Source organism: Oncorhynchus mykiss, chromosome 5 (assembly GCF_013265735.2).
Source record: "Oncorhynchus mykiss isolate Arlee chromosome 5, USDA_OmykA_1.1, whole genome shotgun sequence".
Lineage (NCBI taxonomy): Eukaryota > Metazoa > Chordata > Actinopteri > Salmoniformes > Salmonidae > Oncorhynchus > Oncorhynchus mykiss.
Window position 1 is genome coordinate 36,183,122 of NC_048569.1, and position 18,490 is coordinate 36,201,611.

Here is an 18,490-nt window from a genome sequence, read left to right on the forward strand (position 1 = left end):
GAGTCCGTACGGGAGTTGCAGAGATGAGATTAGACTAACTACCAATTGGGGAGAAAAAGGGGTAAAAAAATATATATTTAAAATTAAGTCGGTTAAGATGGCATCTCATGGAAACATATCATATCATATCTATTCTGGTTTGTGCTGAAGGGAGTAGTACACAGCGTTGTACGGGATCTTCAGTTTCTTGGCAATTTCTCGCATTTCTCAGAACAAGAATAGACTGACGAGTTTCAGAAGAAAGTCTTTGTTTCTGGCCATTTTGAGCCTGTAATCGAACCGTCAAATGCTGATGCTCCAGATACTCAACTAATCTAAAGAAGTTACATTTTTTCTTTCAAAAGCAAGGACATTTCTAAGTGACTGCAAAATGTTGAAAGGTAGTGTACATTAGTTGGCCAAGTGACAGACCAGTTGACTAGACCTCCAGTTACTGAGTGACTTCTGACCTATGTCAGTGCTTTGGACACATCATGTAAGAACTTTCCAACTTCAATTAAGTAGTTTTAGTTTGTGATCAAGGTCAATTCTGGTAAGAGACATACTACAGCTTTTGTATTCAATTTAGTAAACAGAAATCCAATAACAACTTCCTCTTTGTCCTGTGTAAGAATCATAAACAGGACAAAAAATAGTGTTGCTTACAGAATAAAAAATAAATGAAAGAAATACCATTGCATCATAAATATTCAAAAATTCACATGGAGTTACAATAACACTGTCCAGCAGAGGTCAGTTATAAAGACTAAATGTAATGTGGCACCCTCTGAGTGGAGAAGACATTTCTGTTTGAGTGGCGGTAAGGAGAGAATGATGAAACACTTTTTATGGAGTGTGCTAAAGATGAGTGAGACTCCTTAGAGAGTGGATAGGCCTTATAATAGACATTTGCTGCAGTGAGAACTGCTGTAAAGGTAGGAGGTTATTAAAATTATTATAATAGGTTCCTTTTATTAAGAGGAAATGAAGAGAAATGCAATAAGGGGTCGTTTAGTGGGACAAGGTGGCTCCCCTCAGATCTATGCCTCACTATGCAGTAGATTAACACTGTGGCTTACTGGCCGCCATGCCTACAAACAGCCAGGAGAAATTATATGCTGAACCTGTTAGCTTGAATGTTTACGCCATTGTAAACTTCATCTAGACAAAAGCTATAGCACTATAACAAATGCGGAACACCCATTTTAAGATCCCCAAATAAAAGCTGCCAGAAAACCTCTTTCCCACTGATACGAGACCAGGGGAAGGTTAGGTAACATTACCATATGTTTTTAAAACGTATTTGTGCCCATCCATAAGAGCAGTGTTCCTAGTCCTTCCCACCCAACCATCCCACTGAGCACTCACTCAGAGAGAACATTTTCACAGTGTAGTGTGAGTAACAGTGCATGATATCTCATGAGATGTATCACATAGTTTGTGTGCTCATGCATGCATACCAGTATGTGTGCATGTATGAGTATTAGAACAGTACAAACTCAACTGTCACTTTTCTAAAGGCATCTGTTTTTTTAGTCAGCTGACTTCTGTTCCATGAGACCATGGCTGAAATAAATACATTGGCACAGTGAAGAGGTAAAAACGACCCAACCAAACAAGTTCTGTCACTCATGTCGTCATCATCAACTATGACATCATGAGGTCACAGACAATTTCCTAAACCTCTCCACAGAACCACCTGACTTAACTAACCCTAAGGACAGGAAATCTCTCTCTCTCTCCCCCTCTCTCTCAGTCCATCTTGTCCTCTCGTTTCCCGGCAGCGTCTACCCTCTCCTGCTGGTTTTGGGGGGGTGGTTGGAATGCAATATCCTCCTCCCTCACTCGGCTGAGCTCCCTGGCTTTAGCTCGCCGTGCATCCAGGTAGTTGGAGATGAACTCAGAGTTCTGGTAGATGAGCATGCCAGAGAGAGTAAGAGCCACACCGGCACAGCTGAGCGCTGACATCTCGTTGCCGAACAGCAGTTGGGAGAGCAGCAGGTTGCCCACCACACTCAGGTTGCCCAGGATGTGCAGGGTGACGGCGGAGGTGAGGGTTATGACGCAGCAGCTGGCCAGGTTGTACATGACAGAGCCCAGGCAGCTGAGCAGAATGAGGAGCCACAGGTTGTGGTCGTAGTGCATTGGAGACTCCAGCACGGCCCAGTTCTCCAGGGCCAGAGCAGCTACGGCCAGGATGCAGAAACTGGGGATAGACATCAGGTACAGCAGGAACACAGAGTTGATTTTCTCTTCCTGGAGCAAGATACCTGAGACACACACACAAAGAAAAGCACATAGAGCGAAGCAGAAAACACGCAAAGTAGGCTTAAATACAAAGTAGTCTCATGACAGACTAAACATTATAGCGCAAACACAAGGTTTGGTTTTGGGTGGCGGGATTAAATACAAAGATAAGAGAGGATAGAGAGAAATAAAACATAATCATACAAAACAACACTGTAGTTCCACATTCATATCATTGAGATGTGTTATATTTGTGAAACAACACGTCAGCTAATGGCATGGATACCAAGGGAGTGAGACTCCTTTAGCAAAATAACAAGACACGTGCACCACTGATGCGTGTCATATAAAGTAAACAAGTGAGACCTTTACGAGGGTAGTTTGAAAATAGCTGCTGAAACACGACACGACACCATCCAACAACATTGGTATTTCAGGGTGGTGGTTCTGAGTGAGTAGAAAATCCAGACCATAAGTCATTATTTTAACATAATGTCAAATCTGCCATGTTCAGAACATGGAAATGTCATAGGTTTGTTTACTTAGAATGGATTTCACATCATGAGACTAGCAGGTTCATTATCAGTACAGCACTATACAGTACACCAACAAAACAAGTAGAGAAAATATATTAACAGATTCATACTGTTCAAATACAGGAAGGAAATTAAGGAAGTCGAGAGTTTTAATCTATATGTAACTTTATTCCTAGTTATATGTACATATCTACCTCAATCACCTCGTACCCCAGTACATCGACTCGATACTGGTACCCTGTGTATAACATCTTATAACATCTTATAACATCTTGACCATGTTTTGTTATAATCTCCACCCGGCACAGCCAGAAGAGGACTGGCCACCCCACATAGCCTGGTTCCTCTCTAGGTTTCTTCCTAGGTTTTGGCCTTTCTAGGGAGTTTTTCCTAGCCACCGTGCTTCTTCACCTGCATTGCTTGCTGTTTGGGGTTTTAGGCTGGGTTTCTGTACAGCACTTTGAGATATCAGCTGATGTACGAAGGGCTATATAAAATAAATTTGATTTGATTTGATTTGATGTATATACAGTAGCCAAGTTATCGTTACTCATTATGTATTTATTATTACTTTTATTATTATTATGTGTTTTAGTCTTCTATTATTTCTGTATTTTCTTTCTCTCATCATAGTTGGGAAGGGCCCATAAGTAAGCATATCACTCTTAGATAACAGCTATCATTTACAAAACATGTGACATAATATTTGATTTGAAAGTATGACAGTAACAAAGTGATAGGACTAATTCCTGGTAAACAGGATAGAACTCTGCCACAGAACTAGAATGAGCTCTCTGCCTGGTTTACCTGTCAGGAATTAGTCCTTTTTGATAAGTTTTTATTGGGTCAGCCCTGTCAGTAGTTTTGAAAGTGTCCTTAGCAACAGGCAACACAACACCTCTAGCTAGACTGGGTGTGTTACTTGGTAACTCAGGGCAGCAGTAAAAATGTCCAGCACTGACTGCAGTGTGGGAAGTTTATATGGGATTGGAAGAAACACCAAATATACACTCTGACTGATGTCAGAGAATTTCAGTTAGGGGACATATTTTCCACTCTTTTGAAAGGAAAGTATTTAAGTACGCAGGGACATTTCTGATTTGTCCTCCAAAATCTGATAGCACCCATATGTTCATATTGCTGAGGGGTCGTTCCATATAATTCCCATGACTTCTGACTGCACCCTTTTTCATTTCAACAAAACCTCCCGTACATGTTTGCTCGTGGAAGAAGTAGTGAGAAAGTGACTTTTTGGACCTGAATGCCCAAAAAAAATTCAAGAGAAAAGAGGTGCTTAAATTTGACCCATTTTGCATACCCCATCCTAGCATGAGACATGATGTCTTCATCACTGAACAAATTAAATGGTTGAGTATAATATCATTTGAAAATGTACAAACAGGGTTGTCAAATGTTTTAAGCTTTAATGTCAATTATCTAAAAAAAAGCGTAAACTAAGGTTGTGTTTATATACATTTTAGCTTTGACCGTATTTTACATTGTCTGAGGTGTTTGTGTTCTGCCTGCCATCAGTTGAGACACAGCACACTCGTGACTACAGGGTGAGTGTCATGTTTTGGCTGATAATGTACTAAAATGTGAAAAAAGTTTAAATGTAAACTTTCAAATGGTAGAGTATCAGAAAGATGATAAAAGATCAGAAAAGCACAGCCTCCCCTATTCCCTACTAAAACGTATTGTAGGCCTACGTAAATCCATTACTCTTATATTTACCATGCGACTCACATAGACCTACACATAATAAACCATAGGCCTATAATTAAAAGACTATGAGACTAGAACATAATTGAAATTTTAACTTTCAAATGGTACCACAAAGATGGTTGGAGGTCTACACATCAAATTACGTTGACTTGAGTGAGAATATCCATTGTTATAAATTAAACTATCAATCTTCCATTGGAAACCTATTGAAATCCTTAAAATATAGATAATAGGATAGACATTCCCATTCAAGTTGACATTCGACAGTGGGTGGACCATCAGCCATCTTACTGGTAGTAATTAGAAGTTTCAATTCAATTTGAATGTCAATTGTGTAGCAGCTAAATTGTAGCAAAGATGGTCTATTATACAGTATTAACAAGATATTCGAGTGACTACTCTAGCAATGGAAATACATGTCCTCAAACATAGAAAGCAGGAGAGAACAGGTGGGACCATTCTAGCCAATGAGAGGGCAGATATGTGTGTGACTACCAGGCCAAAGAGATTACTCATCTTTCTATGTGTGCCATTATAGCATGGGCGGTGCCATTGAGGCTAGCTATCTCCATTTTAAAGAAGTACATTTTCTTCTCCATTTGCTGATTGCTCCCAACTCATAGGAATCCCCACCCAGTGGACTCCTTTAAAAATGGGAGAATTCCTCAATGGCAATGTCCATGCTAAAACAGATTATATCCATGATGAGTCCTCTATCTCTCTCTCTATGACAACAGGCACAACTCCAGTATAATGTTTCTTTCAAATTGCCACATGCGTCCACCTATATCAGTGCATTCGTAACTAACAACCAAACCATAACAAAACTTATATTTGCTCAAATAAGCCTTACATAGCAAATTAGCAATTACATTTTCCTTTGACCAAATTCAACACTCTTTCACTGACCTCCATACAAAAATTCCTCACTTCGTGGGCTTATTTTCTTGGACAGATTTTGGGTGGAGTAAAACCTTTCTCTTTGTGTCTTCTGATTGCAGGGGTCTGAAGGGATAGGTCCATTCTATTAATTATATTTCTATGATTGAAATTATACCCAAGAGTATGCTGTCTCTCAATCGATGATGGGCACAACACAAATACTTCAGATGATGAAAAATAGGGTCTAAGCTACAACATTAGTGAAAATGAGAAACATCTGAGTTTACACGTTTTTAGATAATGACGTTAAAACTTTAAAATGATTGATGAATATAAAATGAATATTTCTAGAAATCATTAAACAGTTTGACAACCCTGTTTGTAAACTTTCAAATTATATCAAACTGAATCTTTTTCAGTGATGAAGACATGGTAGGGTAGGCAAAATGGGTAATCTTTGAACACCTAATCTCCTAAATGTTTTGGCATTCAGGCCAAAAATGTAACTTTCTGACCACTTCCACCATCGGCAAACATGTAAGAAAGGTTATGTTCAAATCAGAAGTCAGAAATTGATTGAAATCCTTAGGAACGACCCCTAGGGCAACAACAAAAGTTTATTATACAGTTCAACATTTATAAAGTGATGATCAATGTGTCAACCACCATCAGAGATGCAACATAACAACTATCATAAAGACAAGTTGAAGGTAGCAGCTGTGACTCACCTTGCTGGATGGATTTGACACCTCTCAACATTGTCGCAGCGAATACGAAGAAGCAGCCTGTCTGGTCGTACTGGACCTCGCCCATGATGCTGAACGAGGCTCCCAGACAGATGGGCATCATGGCTGTGTATTTGAGGATGTGGTGTTGCTTGCCCAGGATCAGAGTGGAGATGGCCAGGGTGAAGATTGGCGTGGTGGTGTAGATCATTTGGGCAAATGACAGCTGGACATAGTTCAGACCCACGTTGCCAAATGCGATGCTGGCACAAAATGTCAAGCTCAATAGAAACACCTTGCATTTGGCGCTGGTGGTAAGGTCCTTCTGGTTGTCAACCCCACCGTTTTGCTGGAGCATTCGCAGTTTAATAAGCCCATAGTCCACCACTATCGCTGTCAACATGTGCAGGGCCGACAGCAGTAAGGGGTACCTGAAGTTGTACACTGCAAAAATCCATTTGTTAAGACTGGAGATGGTTGTCCCCGTCACAAGCCAGACAATGACAGCGGGCAGAAGGTGCAACATCTCCGCCTGTGGCCTTTTCCCAGTCTCGCGCCAGGTCGCCTCGCATTTAGAGAGGCCATCGGTGCTAATCATGTTGATTTCATCCTCGTTTCTGTAAGGCAAACACATCTTGACTTGGTTAAGCAATAACTAGCCAACTAAACTCCACTCCATGATTCACGATGGAGTTGAGCAGTGACTGTGTGGGCGGGCTGGAGCTCCAACGTCACATAAAATTAAGTTTTTATCAAAAACTACTGTTTTCAGCACCCAAAGAATAGCCCGCAATTACACAGAACAATGTTGTGTGTAATTGCAGTGGGTGCTGAAAACAGTTGTTTTTGATAAAAACTTAAAATTTGTCATTCAATCGTCTCGGAGGAAGACTTAAGTTAAGTTTATTCCCTTGAAATACAGTGCCTTCAGAAAGTATTCACACCGCTTCACTTTTTCTACATTTTGTTGTGTTAGAAAGTGGGATGAAAATGGATTTAAATGTTTGTAGTTTTTATTTTCTACACACAAAAAATCTAACATTTGTAAAAAAAATAAATATGAAAAATAAAACACTAATATATCTTGATTACATAAGTATTCAACCCCCTGAGTCAATACAGGTTAGAATCACCTTTGTCAGCAATTACAGCTGTGAGTCTTTCTGGGTAAGTCTCGAAGGGCTTTGCACAACTCGATTGTACAATATTTGCACATTATTCTTTAAAAAAGTTGGATGTTGATCATTGCTACACAGCCATTTTCAAGTCATTTTAAGACAAAACAGTAACTAGGCCACTCAGGAACATTCAATGTCATCTCGGTAAGCAACTCCAGTGTATATTTGGCCTTGTGTTTTAGGTTATTGTCCTACTGAAAGGGGAATTTGTCTCCCAGTGTCTGGTGGAAAGCAGACAGAACCAGGTTTTCCTCTATGATTTTGCCTGTGCTTAGCTCAATTCCGTTTTTGTTCATCATAAAAACTCCCTAGTCCTTGCCGATGACATGCATACCCATAACATGATGCAGCCACCCACCACCATTCTTGGAAATATATAGAGATGTACTCAGTGATGTGTTGTGTTGGATTTGCCCCAAACATAACGCTTTGTATTCAGGACATGAAGTTAATGTGGCAAAGAAATAATTTGCAGTTTTACTTTAGTGCCTTGTTGCAAACAGGATGCATGTTTTTTAATTCTGTACAGGCTTCCTTTTTTTCACTCTGTCAATTAGGTTAATATTGTGGAGTAACTACGATTTTGTTGATCCATCGCCAGATTTCTCCTATCACAGCCATTAAACTCTGTTACTGTTTTAAAGTCCCCATTGGCCTCATTGTTAAATCCCTGAGCGGTTTCCTTCCTCTCTGGCAACTGAGTTAAGAAGGATGCCTGTATCTTTGTAGTGACTGGGTGTATTGATACACCATCCAAAGTGTAATGAATAACTTCAACATGCTCAAAGGGATATTCAATGTCCGCTTTTTTTTACCAATCGGTGCCCTTCTTTGCAAACCATTGGAATACCTCCACGTTCTTTGTGGTTGAATCTGTGTTTGAAATTCACCGCTCGACCGAGGGACCTTACAGATCATTTTATTTGTGGGGTACAGAGATGAGGTAGTCATTCAAAAATCATGTTTATCAATATTATTGCACGCAGAGAGAGTCCATGCAACAAATGATGTGACTTGTGAAGCAAATGTTTACTCCTGAACATATTTGGGCTCGCCATAACAAAGGGATTGAATACTTATTGACTCAAGACATTTCAGCTTTTCATTTTGTAATAATTTGTCCAAATTTGGAAAAGCATCACTTCTTTATGAGGAACTTTATGAGTCAAAATGCAAGCCGAGTGCAATTCTCTGCAGGGCACGGGAGATCAAGTGCACCTACAATGTATTGTGTGATATCAATTCAATGCATAGGCGGAGTTATAGTGGGCAAAGTTCGATTTACAATAAAATTACTAAAAATTATAGGCTCATTACATTGACTGGAAATAAATGGGCAAGACAAAATACTTATTAAGTGCCTTTGAATGGAGTATGTTAGTAGTTGCCAGGTGCACCGGTTTGTGTCAAGAACTGCACCGCTGCTGGGTTTTTCACGCTCAACAGTTTCCCGTGTATCAAGAATGGTTCACCACCCAAAGGACATCCAGCCAACTTGACAAAACTGTGAGAAGCATTGGTGTCAACATGGCCAGCATCCCTGTGGAACGCTTTCAACACATTGTAGAGTCCATGCCCCAACGAATTGAGGCTGATCTGAGGCTGTTTAACTCAATATTAGGGAAAGGGGATACCTAGTCAGTTGCACAACTGAATGCATTCAACCAAAATGTGTCTTCCGCATTTAACCCAACCCCTCCGAATCAAGGTGTTCTTAATGTTTTGTACACTTGGTGTAGTGGCGACCTGTCATTCAGGGCAGGTGGAGTTGCCTGTTTTGCATGTTATTTTGGCATTAAAAGGTGTCACATATCAGTTTGCAAACAATGTAAAAGAAAATAAAAAACATTGAGTTAATAAAGCCACATACAAACATGGTCTATTTTTTGCTTTCTTGAAAATTCAAGCCCATTGGGTGCTGCCATAGAGTTACATTAGGAGTGCCCATCCAAGAAGGCTCAAGGCAAACACCACACACAACAAAACACCACTCCAACGAGTGACCACGGGCAGACGGCGCTGTGAGTGGAATTAATTACTCTCACAGCAAGACCAGCAGCAGCTACCCCCCTGTACAAGATCAGAGAGAAACCCGTTCTTCTTCCAGAACAGTCGTAATGTTCCTGAAGCTGAAAGGAGAGGAAACTGAGAAGTTAACACGGGAGATACTGGAGCTAACGGAAGAGCTAAATTAATCTGCTTCAATTGGTCCCAAACAGTTCAAGCCACTAACTACCCAGGCTGACTCGCAACAATGAGGATGGTGCCTCACCTTCATTAATAATGGCCAACTCACCGGCCACCCACAGCAGGCACATCTCGACTAGTCAGCCTGAGTGGGCAAAGCTAGTGACAACCAGAGATGATAACCTGCAGTCACAAAGGCAGTGTGATAAGATAGAGCAGCTCATTGAAAACCTTAGGATCAGAGGGCTCTCCTTCTCAGACCAGTCATCCTCATCATCATCATCATCTACTCAGTCAACCCCTCGACATCGTGAGTCATCGCACCAGTGAAACCAGTCGACTTCTCATTTCAGAACTCGGAGCCCTAAAGCGTCACCCAGAGGGCTGACTTCATAGGATCGCCAACGTCAGCCCTAACCTAACCACTGCGGTCATCAGCCCACACCTGATTGTTGCCGTCGCGACTACTCACCTGACCATTACGGTCAGCCCACACCTGATTGCCGTCGTTAGCCCACACCTGACTGTCATCGCCGTGACTACTCACCTGACCGATGCTGCTGCGACTACTTACCTGACCTCTATGGTCAGCCTACGCCTGATTGTTGTTGTAAATCCTCAACTGATTGCCATTGTCAGCCCACGTCTGACTGTCTACCCCGCAACTACTCACCTGACCGTCGCCACCGCGACTACTGACATGACCATTGTCATCACCCCTTAACCGACCATCGCCACTGCGACTACTCGCCTGACCGTCGCTGCCCGGCCTACTCACCTGATCGTTGTTGGCACTCACCTGTCCGCTACCGCACACCTTCTCCACCCAGCCGGGAGTGCGTCTACCGTGGACCAACTTCATCAATGAAGACCCACAAGAGTTTGCAAGGCTGAAGTTGGCCCTCGACAATGTGCTGCCTGTAGATACAACAGAGTGCTTCAACTTTCAGATATTGGTGGACCACTTGAAGTTGGAAGAGGCTTTGCTAATTTACGACTCCTACGGCAAAGCAGGTACCCATACAGTGACACCATGGATTCCCTCACAGAACTGTATGGCCAGCACCACCAGCTTGCCCTCCAATGCATCACCGGGTGAATGGATGGCCCCAACATCAAGAGCGGTGACATCAAGGCATTCCAAAGATTCGCTCTGATGGTGCGCTCTGAGGGTGAGCTACACCGGTGATCGACGGTGCTGCTGAAAATGAGTTGAGTCATCTTGCGGCGCGGCATCAAGTCACTTGACACGTGCACCCTGTTGAACGACAAGTCAGAGTGCACAGGCCTCCTAGGCAATCCTGAGGACTTGGCACTTTGTATGGTGCGTCAAGATATCCTCATCGTCCATGGAGCTTCTGTGTGAGTGGCCCCTGTTAGTCAACCAAACAGGTCCTTTGACATTCACAGAGCCTTCACAGCTGAAGAGTTGGGCGTTGCACCGCATACCTACCGGACAAAGCCCTTCAGAAAAGATACTGGCACCTCAAATGCCTACCCCTTCAACTGCTGGATCAGTTGCAGCCATTAATGCACATCAGATCAAACTATCCCCATCTAATCACCCCAACAGAACCAGTGCATTTGGGTCACCTTTGCAAAGCCGCCACCATCAAGACTCAGCTCAGATGGACCCTTTATTTCACTACACAAATCACTTAAGAACAAATTCTTATTTCTTATTAACCAACAGCATGTTGGTTAACTGCCTTGTTCAGGAGCAGAACAACAGATTTTTACCTTGTCAGGCCGGGGATTCGATCCAGTAACCTCCCGGTTACTGGCCCAATGCTCTAGCCACTAGGCTACCTGCCACCCCTTCAAGGGCCTTCAAAGGGTCTTCAAACTTCCACAGATGTCTCAGGTCACACTGCTAAGGTGTTACGTCAAGTATTCACGTCTTCAGTGATGCCTCAGAACATGCGTACGGTGCCGTCACGTACCTCCGTACTGAAGACACCAATGGACGGCTCCAATTGGCATTCCTAGCAGCAAGATCAAGAGTGGCCCCAAAACGAGAACAGTCAATGCCAAGACTCAAGCTTTGTGCTGCACTCACCGGTGCCCAGCTGGCCGTGGTCATCAGAAAAGAACTCACCTTGGAAATCCATGAGGTCATGTGTAACCGATGTGAAATTGCTAGCTAGTTAGCGGTGGTGCACACTAATAGGGTTTCAATTGGGTGACGGCACTTGCTCTGAGACCTGAAGTAGTTGTTCCCCTTGCTCTGCAAGGGCCGTGGCTTTTGTGGAACGATGGGTAACGATGCTTCAAGGGTGTCAGTTGTTGATATGTGCAGTGGGTCCCTGGTTCGATCCCAGGTAGGGGTGAGGAGAGGGACGGAAGCAAAACTGTTACATATGCATGTTTAGGCCAGTGCTTGATTTGGACCCAAATAGCTGTTGGTACTATTTTTGGGTGCCAGTGCAATTTATATTTAGGTGCAGGAGCTCCTCAATACTAGGTTAATACTTTTGAGATAATATTATATTATTCTATAGGAGATGCAGAAACTCATGCAGAAGACAATTTGAGGTGCCGGTACTCAGTTCCGGTGAGCTCTTGCCCAAGTCAAGTACAGTGCTTAAGTAAAAAGACAAATAATGTCCCATTTAGAACACTGACAAGTAGAACATCATTTGTTTTTTTGTTTGTTTTTCTTGCTCAGTCTGCGCCTACACAGTCCCAAATCGCTATGTCAGAGTTTACACTTCTTGTTCCATTTATAATGTGGGGAGGTCAAAATAACAAAAAACTATCTATTAAATGTATTAATTTTTAAATGCTGATAACCTCAACTTGCCATTATCATTCGCCTGGTGATAAGACATGCAGGGCCGGCTCTAGCCTTTTGGGCCCTAAGCTAGATTTGGTTGGGGGGCCCCCCACCAAGCGGAGGGAAACATTTACGTTTTAAAGTACATTTCCTGCAGTTCTACACATTTTGCCATGGGGCGGAGAAAATTTTCTGCAATTTTATAACACATTTCATGCAATTCTACACATTTTGCCATGACTTGTGCCATCTTAATATCTGAGTGAGAGTGACAAACAAAATCAACGGGGGCCCCGTGGAGGTCAGGGCACCTGGGCACATGCCCAGTGTGCCAGGTCGGTATTCGACCATCATTACTACTGTACAAGTTTAGATAAATGGATAGACTAACTTACCAATCTACAAATTGTAAGCTGACATGGCCAATTAACTGGCTGTCAGGGACTTACAAAAAAAAGAGAAAAACTGCTGATGCACAACCACATTTCAAACTTGCACCTTGTGTATTCTACTATTCTAAATGCCAATTTAGGCTTGATCCAAACATGTATGGAGGGTGTGATGCAATTGCGGAGCCATGCAGAGGCCAGATCAAGCTCTGTACCACATCGCTGTGCACCTCTCAAATTTTGTACAAATGCGGGGGGCTCCGTATAGCTCCGCCTTGACATGATTGGTTGATGGTAGGTGGGGGCGGTACATCCTGTATAAACACAAACTTCCTTCCTTGACAACTCCCTTCACAATAGCTCTGCTAATTGCAAGAAGTCGTCTGAAAGCCCTGAAGTCTACATCACAGTATTCATTTAATCTTTATTTAACTAGGAAAGTCAGTTAAGAAAAAAAGTATTATTTTCAATGACAGTCTAGGAACTGTTCAGGGGCAGAATGACAGATTTTTACCTTGTCAGCTCAGGGATTTGATCTTGCAACCTTTTGGTTAGTAGTACAACACTATAACCACTAGACTACCTGTCACCCCAAGGCTACCTGCCGCTGTACGGCCACTTCAGACGTTGGATTGGCCATGAAAAGCATTTTACTCTCAACAGTAAGTTGAGACCCGACTGAGTTCCTAAAAAAATAATTATATATATGAATGTAGGTTAGTGAGCCCCATAGCGGCCAGGGGCCCTAAGCAACCGTTTGTCGCTTATGCCTGGAGCCGGCCCTGAATACATTATTGGGGGTCCCTGGGTCACCAGTTTGCCTGGGAGGGGGTTTCCTGGGCAAGAAAAGGTTTAAGACCTTATAAAACTCCCGACTCTTCTACTTCCTCTACAGGTGAGTCTGTAATTGGTTACAATTTCAAATCCAAAAGTTATGACAGAGAAATGTTTCCAAAGAGTATTGCATTTGCTACATTCAGCTGCATTGCCAGCGGTGGGGATGCTGTAAATATTTTTGCCTGAGCTAGCCTTGCAAATTGATATCTGTCCTTATCTGTCAGCTAATACAGGACTATTAAAGTCCCAGTGCCAAATTGTTTTATTAATAATATTTTTTCCCCCCCGATTTTTCAGAGGGCACCATTACTTCCCGCGGCTATATTTAGCTGGCTACATATCTCCTACTGTTGTTAGCCAGAATGAAGTCGCCAGCCAGGAATGTAAGCAAGCCTCCGCTCTAGCAGCTGCAGTCGCAAGTAGCTATCGAAGATTAATTCATGCGAGGGGTCTCATGATTAAATAGTAGCAGAACTACGACGATTCATTTAACCCGCTCAACAGCTAGGCTACACATGAGACATGAATCAGAAGGGGGTAATTGTATTTTTTGTCGGCCCCGCAGAGTCCTACACAGCGTATTTAGTGCACGGATCTAGCTTCATCATGCTTTCCTTCATCCAGCGCGAGCGCGGTGTAGAAAATCATGATGTGTCTATCAACTGAAGTTATTATAACCTACTCTGTCCTATCCGTATACATAGGGCGGCAGGTAGCCGTCCTTACGGTTAAGAGCGTTGGACCAATAACAGGAAGGTCACTTGTTCAAATCCCCGAGCCGAGTACGTACAACATCTGTCGATGTTCCACGGAGCATGGCACTTAACCCCAATTGCTCTGGATAAAAGCGTCTGCTAAATGATGTACATGTAAACCTAAAACAAAGTCGGAATAAAATATTAGACCTGATAAACGACGAAACACAGAATCGTCAGCTACCACTGCAATGACAGACCAGATTAAACAGCAAGTGAAACATCCTCACCATACGCACATTTAACATCACGCGGCAGCCTAACGCTATTGCCTATGCTTTCTGGTTACATTTACCTCTTTCTTTGTGGATCTTTGGCTTGGTAACATCACAAAAACATCCCGGGCGCACATAGCGGAATGCTTGTCTGCCTCGTTATCGCCCGATCAGCTGTGCGGTCACGTCACTGCAATCACCCTCTCTTCATTCACTGGGACAGTCACTAAGAAAAGATGACCTCGGCTAGGACAAAAGCTGACAGCGGAAGAAGAAGCATTACTCTATTATGCAGTGTAAGCACACATGGCACACCTCTAAAGGCGGTTGTTTTTATATAACACTTCATAAAACATGTCTGCACAAATTGGAATTACATAACCTAAACAGAGCACTCAATGTACACAGTGAACAAATGCTGACCTACTGCTGACTACCAATTAAAAATTGGTAGACTGCTATGTAGACAATCAAAATGAGTTATTTAAGTGATGTGTATTTCCATTAATTAATGATGAAACAACTTGATAATGTATTATTCAGTGGATGCTACAACCCCTAAAACAACATCAGACTCTACTTTAGCTAAAGGGTCTCTTTCAGTGTCAGTGGGACACTTTAGTAACTTTTTTTCTCATTAGAAATACATTAGTGTCCCACTTCACCTCACACTTGTTATGATTTCATCAATACGACTTTGTAGAAGCTTGTAGATAACACACTGTGAGGGAATACACTCCTATTTAACTAGTCTGTGACTCACTGAAAACCTTTCCTGGTCAGAGGAATAAGGCAACCTCACAGAGTCAACACACAGGAACGTCATTGCCAAACAGGGGTATGGACATGGAAATGGTTTTTACCCATGCAGTCCATGAACACACTGCCATATATCTTTCTCTGATCTTGCACTGGAAGGTTCAAGGCGATTGGCAATATGTTCTATTTATAGGGCTAGCTGCAGGACCAGCTAGATGTCCTTAACCAATCAGAGGGTGCATGATCAGCTAGCTCATGTACAGAGTGTGGGGAAAGTGGGACCCAGCTGATTTAGCTGAGACCCTGATCGATATATCCTCACTTGAGGAGAGCTAGACTCAGCAGCCAAACATAAACAGATGTGCACATAAACAAGCAGAAATGTGAAATAGGGTCCCATAACCCCCTCAACAGGGGGAATTCTGTACACACTCTGTTTTTACAATTTTATGACAATAACCTTTAACTAAACCATCTCCGTGACCTTGGAAAATATATTTGGGGACATTCCAAGGTCTTGATGAAAATCTAACTAAACGAGTTTGCACAGCTTTTACTTGATTCTGAAACACCTCTACTATTCCCCAAATTCTGCCCCCTTTTATAAATGTACCCTCTTTTCTATCCTCCCTTTGTTATTACATCTCATTGTGCTTCCTTTCCTACCCCTGTTATTCCTCTCTAATTTCTTCCACGGTCATCCTATGCTGTTTATTTGCTATATAACATCTACAATTGTTTCAGAGATCTTATGAACAACTAAAACAACACCTTTCAATGTATTTTAGAATATCAAATGAATTAAAATACATTTAAATTGATTAAAGGTTCATTTTGTGTATTTTAATAGCTGAAATGGTCCGTGTCCCACTATCCAAACACCATCCAGGGGAAGTGGGACAGTATTCTCCATTTGATTTAGTAAAGTGTGTGTGGCGTACAGCAGGTCAGCCACCAGGGGGAGACTCGTCGAGGCCTGGTGACAGACGGAGTATACATCACGAGGCGATGGCTCCATCTGCTGGACGTGCTAGGTCTCGACGGGCTCTACAGCCAGGACTAATTGGGGCTGATTGGGGATTGGTGGGTAATCAAGGGCTGATTGCTCACCAGCTATACAAGTTCCATAAAGCTGCCATAACTGCAGCACACAGGGAAGAAAGGACTCCCGTATAGTTGGTATGAGACGTTTTTATTTTACTAGGCAAGTCCGTTAAGAACAAGTTCTTATTTTCAATGACGGCCTAGGAACAGTGGGTTTTCAGTTTTTGATCCCCACAGGATACAGCAAGACCCGGAGTCCAGAAAACGGTATCCTGGAGAGGGTCTCTTGGGGGAGACCTATTATTTTCTTTTGGACTATTATTTTAATAAACACCTTTGAAAGTAATCTTACTCTGTCCGTGTCTGATCTGTGTAAACCTTTTGACCCAACCATCTGGTCTGCCACATATGATAACTGTTTACATTATGATTATATTTTAAAACTACCAATTACTATTCATTTTAACACCAACAGGTAGATTGTTGAATTATAATTGACAGAATTACAGCCATATCATTATAGCGCAAGGTTTCATATGTAGTGTTTTTTTCATGAGTTTCAACTGGTTACCCCATCTAGGAAACGTGACCACACACACTACAATGATGTCACACTAACCAAAACCATTTTTCAAGCACAAAACACATTCAGCAACAAGTCAATAAAATTAGTTGTGATTGGGTTGCAAAATGATCACAATATAGTACCCTCAAACACAAAAGTACCACAACACCTGATGTCCCACTAATGTCCCAAAAACAAATGCAAACTGGATTGCATGACACTCCCTCAGTTTGGAACATACATTACATTGCAGATATGTCATATAGTCAGGGAGCACGATCAGCTTCGGTTTTATTTACACAAGCAGGCCTACGTAAATGCATGTGCCACAATGGTGTACTTTGGCAGTTTACAGTAAAGACAACTGAATTGCAGGGCATCTTACATAAGATACTAAACGCATAAAAAACATTACAATGTGATCTACCCCATCCAATGTCCGTTTAAAAGAGTAATCAGCTAAAATATGTGCTAACTTTCAGATAAAAGTACTGTAATGCGTAATTCCAAAATATCTTTCATAAGAATACATACTAATACTGGGATATTCTATTCTCTAAATATAAGGTAACCATGGATTATGTGAATCCTCAACTCTGTTGGGGTGGACCAAAGAGTGGACCAAAGAGCCAACAAGTGCTCAGCATATGTGGGAACTACTTAAAGACTGTTGGAAAAGCATTCCTCATGAAGCTGGTTGAGAGAATGCCAAAGCTGTCATCAAGGCAAAGGGTGACTACTTTGAAGAAACTATAAACTATACAAATAAAGAGAGTCGCACACTACATATATAGACACCCAGTAATTTATTGGGTAAATCACCAACATTTGATCAGCATCACTGTGCCTTCTTCAGGTGTCACGCCCTGACCTTAGTTTTTTTTGTTTTCTTTATCATTTTGGTTAGGTCGATGTGTGACGAGGGTGGTTTGTGTAGTTTTTGTATTGTCTAGGGGGTTTTGTATGTCTAGGGGTTTTTGTATATCTAGGTGTTTATGGTTGCCTAGATTGGTTCCCAATCAGAGGCAGCTGTTTATCATTGTCTCTGACTGGGGACCATATTTAGGTAGGGGGGGCACACGAGGAGATTGGCTGAGTCAGGTAGGAGACCTGAGCCAACTCCCGGTGCTTACCGTGGGGAGCGTGTAACTGGTCAGGCACCGTGTTCTGCAGAGATGCGTACGGTGTCTCCAGTGCGCTATTCTAGCCCGGTGCGCTCTATTCCAGCTCCTCGCATTTACCGGGCGAGAATGGGCATCCATCCAGGACGTATTGAGACAGCTCTATGTTCTGGATCTCCAATGCGTCTCCACGGTCCAGTGTATCCTGTGCCTCCTCCCTGCACTCGCCCTGAGGTGCGTGTCACCAGCCTAGTACCACCAGTGCCAGCACCAGGCTTCCTGTGCGCCTCCAGAGCCCAGTACGCCCGTTCCTCCTCCCCTCACTCGCCCTGAGGTGCGTGTCACCAGCCCGTGTCACCAGTTCCGGCACCAGGCCTCCAGTGCGCCTCCAGGGTCCAGTACGCCCTGTTCCTCTTAGTGCGTGTCACCAGCCCGGTACCACCAGTACCGGCACCACGCATCAGGCCTCCAGTGCGCCTCCAGGGTCCAGTACGCCCTGTTCCTGCTCCTTGCACTCGCCCTGAGGTGCGTGTCCCCAGCCCGGTACCACCAGTGCCGGCACCACGCACC

General features: G+C 42.8%; 1 protein-coding gene across 3 annotated transcripts; it reads right to left on the bottom strand.

The window, feature by feature from the left end:
• Positions 1 to 656: 656 nt before the first annotated feature.
• LOC110523698 (solute carrier family 35 member E4) lies at positions 657 to 15,340 on the bottom strand. 3 transcript variants are annotated; one of them, XM_036977379.1, is made up of 4 exons: positions 15,295 to 15,340; positions 14,512 to 14,689; positions 6,098 to 6,711; positions 657 to 2,249 (listed from the first exon to the last, which is right to left on the bottom strand). In XM_036977379.1, the coding sequence occupies exons 3-4, from the start codon at positions 6,690 to 6,692 to the stop codon at positions 1,732 to 1,734; spliced, it is 1,113 nt and encodes a 370-aa protein (XP_036833274.1). In that variant the 5' UTR covers positions 6,693 to 6,711; positions 14,512 to 14,689; positions 15,295 to 15,340; the 3' UTR covers positions 657 to 1,731. The 3 variants fall into 3 exon arrangements, with proteins under 3 accessions (XP_036833274.1, XP_021458297.2, XP_021458295.2); XM_021602622.2 differs by lacking the exon at positions 15,295 to 15,340 and having other exon boundaries at positions 14,512 to 14,707; XM_021602620.2 differs by lacking the exons at positions 14,512 to 14,689; positions 15,295 to 15,340 and having other exon boundaries at positions 6,098 to 7,229.
• Positions 15,341 to 18,490: the final 3,150 nt, after the last annotated feature.